A 17664-nucleotide genomic window follows, 5' to 3' on the forward strand; every position below is an offset into this window, starting at 1 on the left:
CCTTAATTCAATTTTTGTGTTGTTTAAAGAAATATGGAAGTAGTAATAATCTTTGTAAGAATAAAGGGGTAGATTTTATAAATGTACGCGCGGGCGTACTTTTGTTCGTGCACCAGGCGCGAACAAAAGTACGCTGGATTTTATAAGATACGTGCGTAGCCGTGCATATCTTATAAAATCCGGGGTCGGCACACGCAAGAGGGTGCACATTTGTGCAACCTGCGCACGCCAAGCCCGGCACGCGCTGCCTGTTCCCTCTGAGGCCGCTCCGAAATCGGAGAGGCCTCGGAGGGAACTTTCTTTCCACCCCCCCCCCCCCGCACCTTCCCCTCCCTTCCCCTACCTAACCCACCCCCCCGGCCCTATCTAAAACCCCCCCCTACCTTTTGTTGGCAGATTTATGCCTGCTGAAAGCAGACGTAAATCTGCGCGCCAGCGGGCTGCTGGCGCGCCATCACCCGACCAGGGGGCTGGTCCGGGGGCCTCGACCACGCCCCCGGGCCGGCGCCACGCCCCCAGTCCCGCCCCGAACCGCCCCTGACCCCGGACACGCCCCCGGACATGGCCCCTCCCCGCCCCTTTTACGAAGCCCCGGGACTTATGCGCGTCCCGGGGCAGTGCGCGTGCCGGCGGCCTATGCAAAATAGGCGCGCGAGGGCCCTGCGTGAGTAAATACGGCCGGATTTACACGCGTAGGGCATTTAAAATCCGGCCCCGCATACAGTTTGCTGCATTGGACAAATGATTGCTCCTTCTCACCCAAATCAAGAATACTGGAAACTGAGTTTTAATTTGTGTTAATTGAGGAACAGCAATCTATCAGCCAATAATGTGGACATTAGAGTGAATGAGATATTGCCTAAAAATATGCACATGCCCTTAAAAGTAGCCCAAAAAATAACATAATCCTCGAAATTCCCAAATTTTTCGCAGTCGATCTCCAAAACTAGCCTAACTGGGCATGAAATCCGCCCAACTGGTAACACAGCTCTTTGGCGTATTTCTTTTATCACATTTTCTGTGCTTGATGATACATTTTAGTACAGGTGAGTACAGAATAAGAAGCCTCCTCCAATTATTTCTGAATGGTATGTATGGAGGAAAGGGATTATATGAGGAGGATAAATAAATAAATAAATAAAGATAGATAGAAAGATAGATAGATAGATAAATATTGATTATAGTTTCTCCCTTCTGCTAATAAGTTGTGTTTTGTATTTAACATGGAAAGCCCATAAAGCACATTTATTAGGTTTGGTTTTTATTTGCCTGCTGATTACCAGGTCCATGTGAGAAGTTATTTAAACTTGTGCTCTTGTTTTCTTCTGTATTTAGTGATATATTTTTGTTCTTTTCTCTCCAGCTTGAAAGAAAGCTCACCTATAAGAAATTTATGATTTGGACAAACCCAGAAGTGATGTATAATACAGAAGTTGAAGTGTCTATACCCAAATTTAAAATGGAAGAGACTTATGACCTGAAATCGGTGCTGAGCAGCATGGGAATGTCTGATGCCTTTGACGTGCATAAGGCCGACTTTTCTGGGATGTCAAGCAATAATGATCTGGTCCTGTCCAAGGTGATCCACAAGGCCTTTGTGGAGGTGAACGAAGAAGGCACAGAGGCAGCAGCTGCCACTGCCACAGTCACGAAGCTGCGTTGCACTCCAACAGTCCCGAGATTCATAGCTGATCATCCTTTCCTCTTCTTCATCTTACACAACCAAAGCCACAGCATCCTTTTTTCTGGAAGATTCTGCTCCCCTTAGCTGTCCTGTAGAAAATTTCCCACCCAGCGTCTGTGTTTTGCTCTTTTATTCTGTATGTTCCATGGAGGTGGAGCACCCATTGTAAAAGCAGTGAATTATACTAGAATTACTTTTTCTTCCAGATTGTTCTAAAATCAGGACTTGCCTTTGTAATTTAGAACAATAAATATTCATCATAGCTCTTAAGTAAGAATACTCCACTAAAGAGAATGACCTTCAACAATAGAATTAAAGAGTTTTTCTGCATCAGATACCCACAGTACCTGAATGTAATTGGCTTTGAAGTGGCTGAAAGGCAAAATCTAAATTTAAATAATTAATTATCCCTTTTGAAAATGTGTAACTGAACTAGTACAAAAACAAAGAGATTCTTCGTCTCATGGAGCCAAACACTGTTTTTCTTTAGCAGAAGAAAAAAATTCATGCTTTAATGCTACAGTACTTCAGAAGCCATGGATAATGATTATATGTTACCACTTTTCTGAAACTGGGCAAGAATTTAATTAAGTCTAGTCATAGCAAGGTTATTTAGAAACTGGATAACAAAAATCTTACTAGCTGAAACCTTACCTAGAGGACAGAGTTAAAAACTGGTCCAATCAATTTCTGCACTTTGCTTAGCTTAATCTAATAAAACTTTGTTTAACATGAATTGATCTTTTATTAACAATGGGTAGTTTAATTCTTATAACCAAAGAAAAAGGAAAACCATTTATCATAAAGTAAATATTAACAATTAACAAACATCAATTATTTTGGGAGAGTTTCCTAAGAATTTTGTTTCTTTTAATGTTTGTTTCATTAGTTTAAAAAATGAAATAAATATTAAAAAAGCAACCCCCCCCCCCAAAAAAAAAAAAAAAAGAAACGGGGCCTCCCGAGTCCTTCCATACCCACCATCCATCCCTGCCACCTGGAAAAATGCTGAGTCCAAAATCCTCTCCAGCCCCCATTTACCCAGTCCAAGGAGGATGTGCTGGCAAGACCTAGGCCCAGGGTAGGCCTAGACCACTGTAGGCGAACGTGACCTGAGCCTAGGCCCTATGCAAGGCCCAGGCTTGGAGGCATGGTCCAGAGGCCCAGGTGGTGGGACCCGGCCTCCATGCGAAGCTCGGCTTCAGGCCTAGGCTTGGGTCAAAGCCTAGGCCAGAGCCCGGGACAAGGCTTGATGTCGTGACCTGGCCCAGAGGTCAAGTCCTGACATCTAGGCCTCAACCCGGACCCAAGCAGAACCAATTCTGTGCTGTACAGCAAAATGGCATCATCCGCTGAGGAAGATGTGCTGGAGTTAATTTACGGATGACTCATTTGAAGAGCAAAGGTTAAAGAAAGAAGAACAAAGAATCCTAGGAGGCTTGGGCTCTGGCCTCTGGACCTGGGCCTGATTCTGGTCCAAAGATCCGTGTCAGACCTGGGTTTAGGCTGAGGTCAGTTATCAGGATTTGGCCTCCAGTCCGGGCCCCAGTGTCAGGCTTGAGTCTGAGCAATGGCCTAGGCAGAGACCCAGGCAGCGGGACTCTGCCTCTGGGCCAGGCCCTAGCGTCAGACCTGGTCTTGGGCTCTGGCCTATGCCAAGACCCAGGAGTCAGGACAAGACCTGAGCCTGGGCTGAGGCCTAGACCAAGGCCCATGCATCGGGACCCAGCCTATTTGCCAGGCCCTAGCATCAGATCCCCAATAGATCAGGTAAGTGGGGGATCTGGAAATTTCCCAATCCTGGCAAAAAATTTTCGGGGGTCCCGGGTCTTTGCTCAGGCCTTGGCTGAGGTTTCGGCATCGGGTTCGGGCCTAGACTGAGGTGCCAGTGTCATACTTGGGCATAGGCCCTAGCTCCTACATTGGGCTGCAGCCTATTCTGTAGGTGAAGAGCCAGCCTCAGGCATATGCCCAATGGGAGACTTTTTACTTTAAACGAAGAATACGAATAGGATTCATTTAATTCAGGGGCCCCCATGAAAGAAATAGATTACCCCAATTTATTGCATTTTTAAAATTTGTTTTACCCGAATGCACATCTCGATCAATTATCAGCAACCAAAGTTCATAAAATCCACAGATAAAATCTACAATAAAAAGTCTAACAGCCAGATTTTCCTTTCTTTATGAAAACGTAAATAATTCTGGCACTTCTAATCTCTAATAGAAGTTGGTTCTATAAGTTTAGACAAATACACCTAAAGGTCCTCTCTCTTGTAACATCAAGAAGTGCTTTCTTTTAGGATGAAGTTGCTAAATAGAATCCCTGAGAAGACTACATTTCAGGATGGAAACCTCACATTCCTGATCTCTATTTTCATCACCAAAAGACTGATCTCACACTGCAATGCTGCTGAATGTAAATGATGCAATATTCATTTAACATTACCTATTCATCAGAGAAGGAGTTGGTTATTCTTAGAACATAAGAACATAAGAAATTGCCATGCTGGGTCAGACCAAGGGTCCATCAAGCTCAGCATCCTGTTTCCAACAGAGGCCAAAACCAGGCCACAAGAACCTGGCAATTACCCAAACACTAAGAAGATCCCATGCTACTGATGCAATTAATAGCAGTGGCTATTCCCTAAGTAAAATTGATTAATAGCCATTAATGGACTTCTCCTCCAAGAATTTATCCAAACCTTTTTTGAACCCAGCTACATTAACTGCACTAACCACATCCTCTGGCAACAAATTCCAGAGCTTTATTGTGCGTTGAGTGAAAAATAATTTTCTCCAATTTGTTTTAAATGTGCTACTTGCAAACTTCATGGAGTGACCTCTAGTCCTTCTATTTTCCGAAAGAGTAAATAATTGGATTATGTATGTTTTATTGCAGCCTGCCCTGGGCAATTACAGACCGGCCTAAATATTAAATTAAATAGGAATTTCAGAGGTTTTAGCAAGTAAACGAGAAGATAACAGTCCAAGATAAATTACTAATGTGAGGAAATCACCCGATTAATTCAACCAATTTGTGTCATGGAAGTCTTTTCCATATCCACAGTGGACACAAGGGCATCTCAAAGTGTTGAGTTTGACCAAGGGAATCCGTGTGGTACCAGGAATCTCTGTGAAATAGAGGTGATGACTGGTGTCTGGTCTGTATTCAAGAGGCTACCATCTGCCATGAATCACCAATTCCATCAGATTCCAGAGAGTCCTTGGCAAAATTCAGCAGTAGATCTCTTAATTGTCAGGGGAATTTGTATCTTCTGATTACAGGCTAGAATTTATGGTTACTTGAAATTTCCAAACTAGACAATCTGAATGAAAATATTGTTTCCTCAAAGCAATGGGTTTGTGGTGGCAGAAGTGAAGATGCAACTGAAGACAAATGCTGATTCATAAGACCCTAATGGAATACAAAGTTTCTCTCTCCAGCAGACAGAGCTCAGCTGAATTGCTAATGGGCTGCTGTATCTAAACAACTCTGCCAATGGTCCCATCCCAGCTTTTTCCACAGAAGGTAGATGTGGAGGACCTGACTAAATGGGAAAACTATAGCTGAGGTAGACAGAAAAGAAACTATGACCATAGTCCTGGTGTTCAGCTTGGAGCGTAGCAAGGTTGTCTGGGTCCACAATAAATGAACATGGAGAACTGTCTGTGAAAAGCCCATATGGCATGAACTTAATGTATTCTCCTGGGGGGATTCTGTGTAATCTCCACCTTTGGAAGCGAGCCATGTTCCAGTGGGGCCATAAAAGATTTTAATTCTCTTTGGGGCTTGAACCTCAGGCTAGCTTTCTTATGATCTCTATCCCCCAGGGCCTGGATCTGTTTCCTAGGGGGGGGGAGATTATTTCTTTCAGGGCCCTGAGTGGTAAGGGTGATTTGATCTCTCGTTGCCCCCGGGGAGTGGTGTCTCCCATTCACTATCTGTGCGCAGCTTGTGCCCAAAAAACCATGCTAGAGTCACTCCGTTAGTATCCAAACAAAAATCTTTACTGATGGGCGATCAGGTTGTAGAATGACAACAATAGCAAAATCCTCAGCACCACAATGTCTCTCTTTTCTTTTACAGTCTTTCCCTCTATGTTTGCACGAATCTCCTTACTAGGGCCAGGGAAACTTCCACTCTCCAGGATTTGGCTAAGCTGAGTTCCCAGGTGGGCAGGGTATCCTTAATCTGGGCAGAAAAAACCTTCCAAACTGGTAAAAATGGTAAATACAGCCTTTTGTCCAGAGGGTCATATCCTCTCTCGCCCCAGGGGTGAAGACTGTGGAGGGGTGTTCTCAGTGATCTTTACTTTGCTCTTATTCACAGTTAGGTGATTTTCTATTAGTTCTCTGGTTTCTCTCTCTCTCTTTTCTGGATCCCAGATGTGAGGGACCCCTGGAAATAGGCACCTACCCTGCTCCAATGCAGGAAGGAAGGGACAGCCATAAATCTTCCTCCTGGATTTTAACTGAAGTCCTTTTCCCTTCAAAGAACTTTAACGCCGTAGTTCCTCCTTGCAGCAGGTTGCCAGCTCCTTCTTCCTTGTTGAGGGCATGGAACCTAACCTGGGCAGCCCCAGTCACAGGGTTCCCCGTGCCCTGAGCCCAGATGGTACCCAGGGTCTCACAAGGCTCCTACCAAGAAAATGTGTCAAAACCCCAAAATCAACCCAGAGGGAAAAACCACCCAGCCAGTGGAGTGGACTGGAAAAGGAGAACCCTCCCAGCCCTGATCAGCATCCCTAAGCAGGCTGTGCCCGATTCCTTTGATTGGGTCTGAAAAAAACAACACAGAAAAACTCCTCATTTTCTGGTAACTGCTAAGGGACTCCCCACAGTCTCTCTGGATGTTGCGACCGTCGCTGCCCAACGTCTCCACTACGCCCATCTTACCTCTTTGGCGACGCCCTCTTTCCCTGTTGGAAGTTTGGCTGCCGCGGCATCCTCTTGCCGCTCCCCTCCGGCATCCCCGGACTGGCTAGATGCTGCACGCCACCATGTTTCCCAGCAGCCTAAGGGCCTGACTCAAGTACCAGCAATAGCGCGAACCTCAGGGGCGTCATCCGTTCCGGATATTTAAGGTCTCATAAATCGCTAAAGTATCGAGTTAGCAAGGAGTTGGATTACAAGGGAAGTTACTAAGGACTTGGACAAGGTTCTCTCCTAGCTACTCTGCCTCCTCGGACTTACCAGGGGTACCCGCTCCTCGGGGGCCTCGCTTTCTCTTTGCTTTTCAGATCGCAGTCTGGAATCGGTACTCGCTCCTCGAGGGCCCTCGTTCCCGGACTTGCTACTGAAATACCACTTCTGCCTGGAAGTCTTCACTGCCTAGAACACCAGTGAGTTACTCTCTCTCTCTCAGAGCTTTCCCTGGAACCAGGTACTCGCTCCTCGAGGGCCTAATTCCTTCCAGCTCCTGGGCTGCTTCTAAGAGACTACAGTGTGAGTGTTACCATCAAGGTTCTGTTCCTGAACTCTGCACACCCTGCCTACTCACTACATTCAGTTTCTCTACAGCTCAGTTATCCAGGATCGCTGATCCAGTATCTGAGGGACTACAGCCCAGCCGGGCACGTCCAACTCACTACTGCCACCTCTGGTGGTTCAGTATACTGTCTAATAAAAGAACTAGTGTGTGTCTGTCTCCATACTATGAGCCTGACCGGTGGTCCCTCTCGGGATCTTCCCCCGGGGGCTTGGTCATCTGCCACCGGGCCAAGGATCCATCCACAACTACCACAAACACTAACACTGGAGAGAGCTGCTTAAGAAACCATGCCGGGGGATGGCCATTCCAGCACCCTGAATGGGAGGGGTTGCATTCGAATGGTAACCTCCCCCATTCTCTAACCAATACTGATATAACTGGACTAATGCTTCTCCCAGTGCTTAATGGTAACAACCGGAGGATCTGTTACTCCTGCATGTAACCTCAGCTAGGGGCACATAATAGAGATATGCATTTGTTTTACCCAAAAGGGTAACATGGGATGAATAAGGTCATATTTAAAATGATCAGAAAATTGTATTTCCTGAAAATACCCTAAAATATTTGGGTATTTATGATTTGTATTAGAAAAAAAACATGCATAAAAACACATACACACACAAACACACACAAATAAACTAAAAACTAGCCTCCAAGAGGCCCTTCAACCTGCTTCCTGCCCCCAAGAAAGCCCTGGGGCCCAGGCCTACCTGGCTGGGCTAAGCTGGGCCTAGCCAGAACCTCCCAGGGCCCCTCCTGCCCAACCCAAATAGAACAATGTGCCATGGCCGGGGACCTCCTCCCCGACCCCCACTTACTTCTTCCATGGAGTTCCTTCGAGAAGGGTACAGAGAAGGGTGACCAAAATGATAAAGGGGATGGAACAGCTCCCCTATGAGGAAAGGCTGAAGAGGTTAGGGCTGTTCAGCTTGGAGAAGAGACGGCTGAGGGGGGTATGATAGAGGTGTTTAAAATCATGAGAGGTCTAGAACAGGTAAATGTGAATCGGTTATTTCCTCTTTCGGATAATAGAAAGACTAGGGGGTACTCCATGAAGTTAGCAAGTAGCACATTTAAGACTAATCGGAGAAAGTTCTTTTTCACTCAACGCACAATTAAACTCTGGAATTCGTTGCCAGGGGATGTGGTTAGTGCAGTTAGTATAGCTGGGTTTAAAAAAGGTTTGGATAAGTTCTTGGAGGAGAAGTCTATTATCTGCTATTAATTAAGTTGACTTAGAAAATAGCCACTGCTAATACTAGCATCAGTAGCATGGGATAAACTTATTTTTTTTGTTCTTGCCACTATTATACTTGTGCTTGTACTTATAGCCTGGATTGGCCACTATTGGAAACAGGATGCTGAGCTTGGTCTGGCATGTTCTTATGTTCTTATAAATGGGCAGGAGCAATGCTGTTTTCCCTGCGCACTGGATAATGGTTTAAAAAATGTATCAGCAATAAGGGGAGAGGCACTGAAGTGATGTCATGTTGGTGCCTATTTCCATATGGCTGGAGCCATTTTTAAATCTGCTGTTGTGGCAAGCGAATGCCTAGGAGCGTTCCCTTGGCACGCTAACATCCATGGTAACAGGCTGCCCTGCTGGAATGGAAGAATCAGCAGGCCCACAGGGATTCCCAGAATCATTTCAAGTTTTTCCATCTGAATAACACTGCAGAAGAAGCATTCCCAAACAGAAAATCAGGTCTAATATCTACACAGGGCACACTCCCCCTAGACATCTCTCCATATACATTCGTAATGGGATAGGCAAAACAGTGAATATCACAACAAATGTGCCCAAATAAATTCTTATTCCAGAACCATACACATGTACACACACATCAAACCAAAATCAGGTCTCTGGTATATCAATTTTCGTCAATATTATTGTAGAACCACGCACAATTTCTTTTTGTATTTGTAGGACCTCTGTGCTACATGAGTCTGTAACATGTACAGCCCATGAGTAGTTTACAGGTCCAAAATTACTTTATTATTCTAAGGAACACTCTTTGTTGGAGTTTTCGGAAAACCCACTTTTTTATGAAATGTTTTTCAAATTTTTCATATTTAATGTAAAACTATTCAAAAGACCCCACTTTATGATATTGTGGCATCACCGTGCCACTAATCGTATTTCGTCGTGTTTCACCGTGCCACGTGTTTCACCGTGCCATCGTGTTTCACCGTGCCACGATCGTGTTTCGGACCATCCTAGGTCCTGCTTCAGGGGTAGAGTTAGAAATCCAATATCAAAGAGTCCAACTCCAACGGGTCTCTGGTGATCGCTATTCTTGCGGTTCCATTTTCAATCAAGGTTTCTTTATTCACCCGTCGATCTCCTCGATGGCCATAACTCTACCCCTGAAGCAGGACCTAGGATGGTCCGAAACACGATCGTGTCGGGACGATTTTAAGACGCGCTGAGCGTTAGAGAAATTTACTCCAGATAAGTACTATGCCTTAATGAATGGTGTGGTGTGAATGACTAATCTTTTGATAAGAGAGCTGTTGCCTCTGTTATATTAGTGGCACGGTGATGCCACAATATCATAAAGTGGGGTCTTTTGAATAGTTTTACATTAAATATGAAAAATTTGAAAAACATTTCATAAAAAAGTGGGTTTTCCGAAAACTCCAACAAAGAGTGTTCCTTAGAATAATAAAGTAATTTTGGACCTGTAAACTACTCATGGGCTGTACATGTTACAGACTCATGTAGCACAGAGGTCCTACAAATACAAAAAGAAATTGTGCGTGGTTCTACAATAATATTGACGAAAATTGATATACCAGAGTCCTGATTTTGGTTTGATGTGTGTGTACATAGGCAAAACAGTGCCATCCCATTCTGCAACACCATGGCTCCAGTATACAGTAACCAAAAGTAGAGGTTAAGTAAGAATTTGGGGAAAAAATTACAGATACATTATTAGTGGCATAGTGACCAGAATTTATGGCCTTGGCCACATGCCCAATTTCACAGAATAAGTGCAGAATTCCCCTCCCGCGCAGAATTTTATATTTCCCCCATGGAATTTGGTGAAGGGACCAGGGTCCAACAGCATTAGCTGTGCGGGCTGGAAAATGGAGAGGTTAGTGGCGAACCTTAAGGGTGGAATAGAGTTGAGAGCAATGGGGGTTGAGCCTGGGAAAGAGTGCTAGAGACAGATCTGTTGTGGAGGGAGGGAGAGAGAGAGAGAGCTGGGGATCTTGCAGAGGCCTGGGGAAAGTGAGAGCTGGGGATCTGAGGAGTGAGAGAGAGTTGGGGATGAGGAAGGGAGCGAGCGAAAGAAAGCTGGGGACTTGCTGGGGACAAGAGGGATTGAATTTGAGGAGGCAGAGAGAAAGGAAGAGAGCTGGGGGACAGAGTGAAAGAGGCAGGGATCTTGCCTGGGAGTGGGGGGAGACAAAGTTGGGAGGGGTAGGTTCAGTACTGGTGAGGAAGCAGTGAGAAAGAGAAAGCTGGGGGAAAAGCAGGACCGGTTCTACCTGTTTTGCTGCTCTGTATGAATTATTCCTCTGCTTCCCCTCCCCCTATCAAAGCCCCTTGGATTTTAGTGGCCCAGGTCACAGGCTTCTCTTGTTTTCCCAACTTTCTGTGTCTGAACATCCTTTACAGGTGCAGTGAGGTTAGAGTGACGCGGCCTGAACGCTGGGCATATCTGTGACACTTCTTCCCCATAGCGCCAACAGTGAGCAAGTAATTAATTTGCAGAGTGGGTTAGTTATTTGCTAACTGTCCCACGAATAATCATTTTAAACTACTCTCAAAATAGACCTAAAAGTGCATTATTTGGATTTTGAAATCACGAAATATTTGAACCCCAACAAAGCCTCAGAGCTGGTGGCTATGTCCTACAGACAAGGAAATTAATCATGCACCAGAAAAATTCAAATTAGCTAATAAAATCCAGCTGTTATCAACACACAAATTATATTTTTAAAATATATCAATAATAGGTGAGAAAAACTCACCAAACAATGTAAACTCTGTGTGGGAGATATGTCCCTGTCGTAGACTTTCAACTGGGTCCTAGCATGTTTTACACCAGGGCTGATGAAAGTGTTTTAGGCCCCCTAAGTGAACCTTACAGCCATGTGCCACCGTTCCTCCTCAACCCCACCACACAATTAAAAAGCTATGCATTTATATTAGATATTTACATGAAAAAGAGCATTCAAAGTACCATGTCTTCTGAGGTAATAATATCACTTACAACTTTACTATTACATTTCCTACACTGCTGTGGTGCCAACCAGAAAACTCTGCAAAAAAGGAAAAAAAAGCACTTGAACTCATATGGTATTAGGCCTTTTGTAATGCCTGTCAAGTGAGTAAATGGAGTTACAATATAGTAAACCTCCTCTACCAAATACTACTGAAGAAAAGGCAACACTGCAAAAATTACACCAGGCCCTAAAACATCAATATATCTACTATTAGGAAAAAACAAGCCCAGCTGCTATAGATCTCTATACAGAAGATGCACATTAGCAGAATACCTTACCTTGGTCACATCTGCAGAACACCCAGGTCCTTACCTAATACAGAAGAAAGAGACCATAAACACATGTTTCCAGGACATCCCCAGATCATTCAGACCAGTGGGTTTATACCTCCCTACCAGCAGATGGAGGCAGAGAACAAAACCTTGAGGCACTGCTATATAACCGAGATTGTCACCTGCAGTCCCTCAGTATTTCTCTGACTCCAGCAGATGGCAGCGGTGGAAACCTGCAGTCCTGACTGATTTGGAAGTTTGTGAAGTGGTGCAGCTCCCCAAGATGCCAGGTTCCGATTGGCGGGCCATCCGTCGGGTTGAGTTGGGCGAACATGGAGTTGGATAACCCTGCCTGTTTCAGCCTGCTGTTTCCAGGGCCCCTGATAGCCAGGGGACTGGCTTATTCTCGGTGCCCCGAGGTCCCCTCCTTCCGGCCGCTGGACTCTCCAGGAAAGTATCCCCCGCTGGGGATTTTTGCTTCTTTCTCTTAGTGGGTAAAGCTAATTAAAAAAAAATAAAGAAAAAGTCTGCATTTGCTTCTGCGGAGGCTGTGGAGAGTTCCAGCCCGGAATAATTGGCCTGGGGGACTGTACCAGGGGCGGCTGCCCTCCGGAGCTGTTGGGGCCAGTAAGGGAGTGAGAGCAGTGTGGGCAGGTACAGGAGCCTTCTCCCGATGGGGGACGCGCAATTTCAGCGTTTCTTTTTCTATAGACCCGCATTTCGCGTGCTCTGCCTGCCTGTCTCAGCCTTTCTCCCATGCTCCAACGGTTGCTCCGTGGCAGCGCTTCTGGGCAGCTCGGCCACCATGTGCTGAGGCCCACTTCGTGCAGCAGCGCATCTGCTTAATGGGGAGATTGAATTTCTGCCAGGATGGCAGGAAAAATTGTGGGCAGCAGCCTGCAAGGCCTGTGGAACCTGGTCCACCTGCCTGAGTCCCCTCTTCCTGTTCACAGGTTGTGTCTCGGGGGGAGGGAGGGAGGGGCTCTCCTCCATGGGACCCAAGCTCAGGAGAGCCTCCCGATCAGGGGAGTCCATGGCAGGGGTCAAAGGGGGGTGCTCCCCACCTGCGTCTCCCATGGGATATTGCAGTAATGCTGAATCCCCTTCTCTTTCCCTTGAGGTGCAGGGACGCTGTGAGGACCGGGAGAAGGGGGAGTACTCTCCATACAGTAGCCCTGAGCGGGCCTTGGGGGGTCCGGGAGGCTGTTCCCCAGAGTTTATTTGGCCGATACGATGCCTTCCTGACTCAGAAGGCAGGTGCTCAGAGAACCAGGGAGAGATGCTCTGGGTCATCCAAGAGACCATGCTCGGGGTCTGCGGGCTCTCTACGCTTGCAGCCAAGTTTTGGGAATCACGGGACTCTCATCTGGACCCTGTTCCCAGGGACCTGGATGACTCGGATGAGCTGCAGGAGGACCCAGAGGTAGACCCGGATGTGGGTCTGCGTCCTGGCCCTGATGCTACCATGGATGATCCGTATTCTGTGGAGGTTTCCGGGGTGGATGGTGATGACCCTCGTGTAGTTCACCCTCTCATTCCCCAGGTGTCAGATGAGCTGGGGGTCAGGTTGGATCCAAAGGAGTTGGACAACAATGGTGTAAACCTAGCTCTTGATGGTCTGCGGGATCCTCCCACTGCTTTTCCCATTCCTAAGAAGATTCAAAAGCTCATTAGCTGGGAGTGGGATTCCCCGGAAGCGGGCTTGAAGGTGGGGAGAGCAATGTCCAAGCTATATCCCTTGCTGGATGAGCATTTGGATCGTCTGAGAACACCTTGGGTGGATGCGGCGGTCTCCACAGTGACCAAGAACCATACTACCCTACTACCATTCTGGTAGTAGGATCGGCCACATAAAAGGATGGCCAGGATTGCAAGCTGGAAGGGCATTTGTATTGGTGCCAGCTTGATGCAACGTGCCTGCTTATGTTGGATTTAGAAATTGCAGGAGCCGACATCCTCAGGAGTGCTATCTCCTGATCAGGTGGCACTTGGCTTATGTGGTGGATGCACTGTATGACCTCTTGCGCACGAAGGCCAGGATTATGGTCTTGGAGATTGCTGTGCGATGACTCCTGTGGCTGCGCACCTGGTTGGCGGACATGTTGTCCAGGACTCAGTTATGTAATCTGCCTGTTAAGGGGAAGCTTCTGTTTGAGGAGATCTGGATCAACTGATGAAGTCCCTGGGTGAAACCAAGTGCCTTAGATTGCCGAAAGAGAAAAAGGGCAGTAAGAAACCTTATTAATCAAGATGTTTTCAGTCAAGGAGAAGGGCTGCCTCTTCAGGTTCCAAGCAGCCATCAGGTCGCCAGCAGTCCTGTCGGGGTTCTAGCAGATCTGCCAGAGGTAGTGCTGGTCAGGGGGCTGGAGCTGGCAAGCCGTCCCAATGATACCAGGCTGGCCCACTCCTCTCTGATGGCGGTAGGGGCAGGCTGTGCCTTTTTATGAGGAGTGAGTCAAAAATCACCTCCGACCAGTGGGTTCTAGAGGTAATGAAAGCAGTTACGCCTTAGAATTTTCGCAGCCTCCCAAAGAAACCTTCCTGGAGTTGCACTGTTCTTCCCAAAACAAACAGGAAGCGATAGAGGGGACCTTTCGAAGGTTGATAGCTCTGGACGCCATAGTGCCGGTGCCACCCAATGAACAGGAGCAGGGAAGGTACTCCATTTATTTTGTGTTTCCAAAAAAGGAGGGCACCTTACACCCCATCTTGGATTTACAGAAGGTGAACTTGACCCACGAGTGCTGCGTTTCAGGATGAAGACACTGTGTACAGTGTTTCCGGTGGTCCGCAAAGGCAAGTTCCTGGCGTTCTTGGATCTGACCGAGGCTTATCTGCACATTCCCATTCGGAGGGACCATCAGACATTTCTGCGCTTCAAAGTGCTGGGTCAGCATTTTAGTTTCGGGCTCTCCCTTTCTGCCTAGCTACAGCCCCTCCAACATTTATGAAAGTGATCATGGTCATGGCTGCGGCCCTGAGGAAGGAAGGAGAGTTGGTCCATCCATACTTGGACGATTGGCTCATCCATTTGAAAGCGGAAGAGAACTGTGCTCATTTGGTGCTGCGAGTGATGCAGACTCTGAGCAACTTGGGATGTATGATCAACGTGGTGAAGAGCCACTTGGTTCCATCTCAGACTTTCAAGTATCTAGGAGCCCGTTTCAACACCCTGAATGGCCGAGTGTTCTTGTTGGTGGACAGGGTAGGAAAGGAATAGGAACAAGTTTCTCGTCTGCTGAGTCTACCAGTACTATGGTTCTGGAACTATATGCAAGTCTTGGGTTCCATGGTATCGACATTGGATCTGATTCCGTGAGCTTTTACTCATATGCAACCCCTGCAGAAGGCGCTGTTATCTTGGTGGAAACCGGTGTCGAAGCAGTTTTTGATTCCGCTCAGCCTGGATTGATGGCTATTGAAGACCAATTTGGAAAGAGGAATGGACCTCGAGATCCTAGATTGCGTGGTGGTGACCACTGATGCCAGTCTCAAGGGATGGGGAGCGATGTGTCTGGGCCATTTGGCTCAGAGCCTGTGGTCGTTGGCGGAGCAGACCTGGTCTATCAATCAACTGAAAAGAAGAGCAGTCCACAGAGCGTTGGTCATATTTCTGCCCCTGGTCCGGGGTCGCCTGGTGTGGGTGCTGTCAGACAATGCAACAACAGTAGCTTACATCAATCGCCAAGGAGGAACAAGGAACCACGTGGTGGCACGAGAAGCACATGGGCAGAATGCTACCTAGATGGAATTGTGGCCTCCCATGTTGCAGGAGTCGACAATGTACAGGCGAATTTCTTGAGCCGTCAACAGCTGGATCCTGGGAAGTGAGAGTTGTCCAGATGGGGAACTCCTCAACTGTATCTTATGGCCATACAGGCCAATGAGAAGACAATGAGGATTTTTAGTCACAGAAGGGAGCTCGGGATTCTGTTGTATGTTTCCCCCCCTGAGGCCGCTCATAAGGCATGTGCTACGATGCATAGAAGGTGGTACTAGTAGCACCCAAGTGGCAGCGGCGTCCATGGTTTGCGCATCTAGTCCAGCTGGCGGTGGACGGTCCTCTTCGACTGTCTCATCTGCGGGGCTTACTGCTCCAAGGTCCCATATTTTTGGATTGGGAGGATTACTTTTGTCTCACGGCCTGGCTTTTAAGAGGTGACGTTTGCACATGAAGGGATATTCAGAACCGATGATTGCTATCCTTTTCCAGGCTAAGCGGCCAGCTACCTCCCTAGCTTATATCAGAGTTTGGAAGGTGTTTGAGGCCTGGTGTACACAGCATGTCTTGGATCCTCTGTTGGCTTCTGTTCTACACATTTTGTCCTTCCTGTAGCTGGGTTTCTCTAAGGGTCTGGCTTACAGTTTGCTGTGGTTCCAGGTTTTGGCTCTGGGTTGCCTTCGAGACAGGGGCCAGGGCATGCCTTTGGCCTCTCATCCAGAGGTTGTTCATTTTCTGAAAGGAGTGAAACATTTAAAGCCTCCAGTTAGAAAGGTCTGCCTGAAATGGAATCTCAATTTAGTATTGCGTGCTCTCTGTGACTCATTTGAGCCTTTACATCAGGCCACCCTGAAGGATCTTACTTTGAAGACAGTTTTTCTAGTGGCTATTTGCTCCACCAGACAAATTTCTGAGCACAGGATCTTCTTGGTGTTTGGGTAATTGCCAGGTTCTTGTGGCCTGGTTTGGCCTCTGTTGGAAACAGGATGCTGGGCTTGATGGACCCTTGGTCTGACCCAGCATGGCAATTTTTTATGTTCTTATGTTCAGGCCCTTTCGTGTCGTGACTCTTTCTTGCGGATCTCCAATGACAGGATGTCCTTGCGTATAAAGTGGTATTGGCCTTTCATGTTAATCAGATAGTGGAATTATTGGGCTTCCCGGAGTGGTCTCGGTATCCTACGATGGGCAGAGACCTTCAACCCCTTGACGTTCATCGCGTCTTGTTGCATTATCTGAAGGTCATTAATTCTTTCCGACGGTCAGACCACCTTTTTGTCTTGTTTGGTGGAGCAAAGAAAGGGGAAAGGATGTTGAAGGCTACCGTGGCCCACTGGTTAAAAGACATGATTTCTTCGGCCTATATTTGTAAGGGCCACTCTGTCCCGATTGACCTTAAAGCACATTCCACATGGGCGCAGGCGACCTCTTGGACGGAATGTCAGTTGCTTTCTCCCCAGAAGATTTGTAGGGCAGCCGTCTGGTCCTCATTCCATACTTTTACCAGGCATTATCGCCTGGATGTGGGCGCTCTGGATTCGGCTAATTTTGGGGAAAGTGTTCTTAGAGAGGGTCTTTCAGGTTCCACTCAGTATAGGGGAGCTTTGGTTCTGATCTGGAATGATCTGGGTATGTACAGGAAAGGCAAATTGGTTCTTTCTTGCTAATTTTCATTCCTGTAATACCGCAGATCATTCCAAAGGCCCACCCCGGTATGGCTACCAAAAGACTGATTCCTGACTGGGTTTCTAATGCATTCTGCAAAAGAAAAAAAAAGTGTTGCTATTGAGAATTTTTAATCTGGTTGAGGTGCACAGTTGGCTGCGGCACTGAACCTGTTCAGTTCAGGGTATCCAACCCTAGTTTCTAGTTTGTCTACTATTAGGGGGTGATCTTTCTTTTGGCTTGCGTACAGGTTAATATTGAGGGACTGCAGGTGACACTCTTGGTTATATAGCAGTGCCTCAAGGTTTTGTTCTCTGCCTCCATCTGCTGGTAGGGAGGTATAAACCCACTGTTCTGGAATGATCTGCGGTATTACAGGAACGAAAATTAGCAGGTAAGAACCAATTTTCCTTTATTCTTTCACACACACACACACACACACACACATACGCATGCTCAGGCTAACCTCCCCTCTTTTTTGGCCATGGGTGGCTTGAGTTCTGCAGGAGGATGGGCCTTTATTTTCTATGGTTACTGGTGGGATCTGCTGGTGGTCCCATGGCCTCTCCTTCAGTCGTCCACAGGGCCCCTT

At 46.9% G+C, this 17664-nt stretch overlaps 1 protein-coding gene across 1 annotated transcript in view; it reads left to right on the forward strand.

Moving 5' to 3' along the window:
• Window positions 1-2420, forward strand: part of LOC115085006 (serpin B6-like) — a 152397-nt gene extending 149977 nt beyond the window's left edge. The window contains exon 7 of the mRNA XM_029590511.1: window positions 1364-2420. Coding sequence (XP_029446371.1) covers window positions 1364-1768 — 405 coding nt within the window. The 3' untranslated portion in view covers window positions 1769-2420. The remainder of the gene's footprint in view (window positions 1-1363) is intronic.
• Window positions 2421-17664: the final 15244 nt, after the last annotated feature.

This window comes from Rhinatrema bivittatum, chromosome 2 (assembly GCF_901001135.1).
Source record: "Rhinatrema bivittatum chromosome 2, aRhiBiv1.1, whole genome shotgun sequence".
NCBI lineage: Eukaryota > Metazoa > Chordata > Amphibia > Gymnophiona > Rhinatrematidae > Rhinatrema > Rhinatrema bivittatum.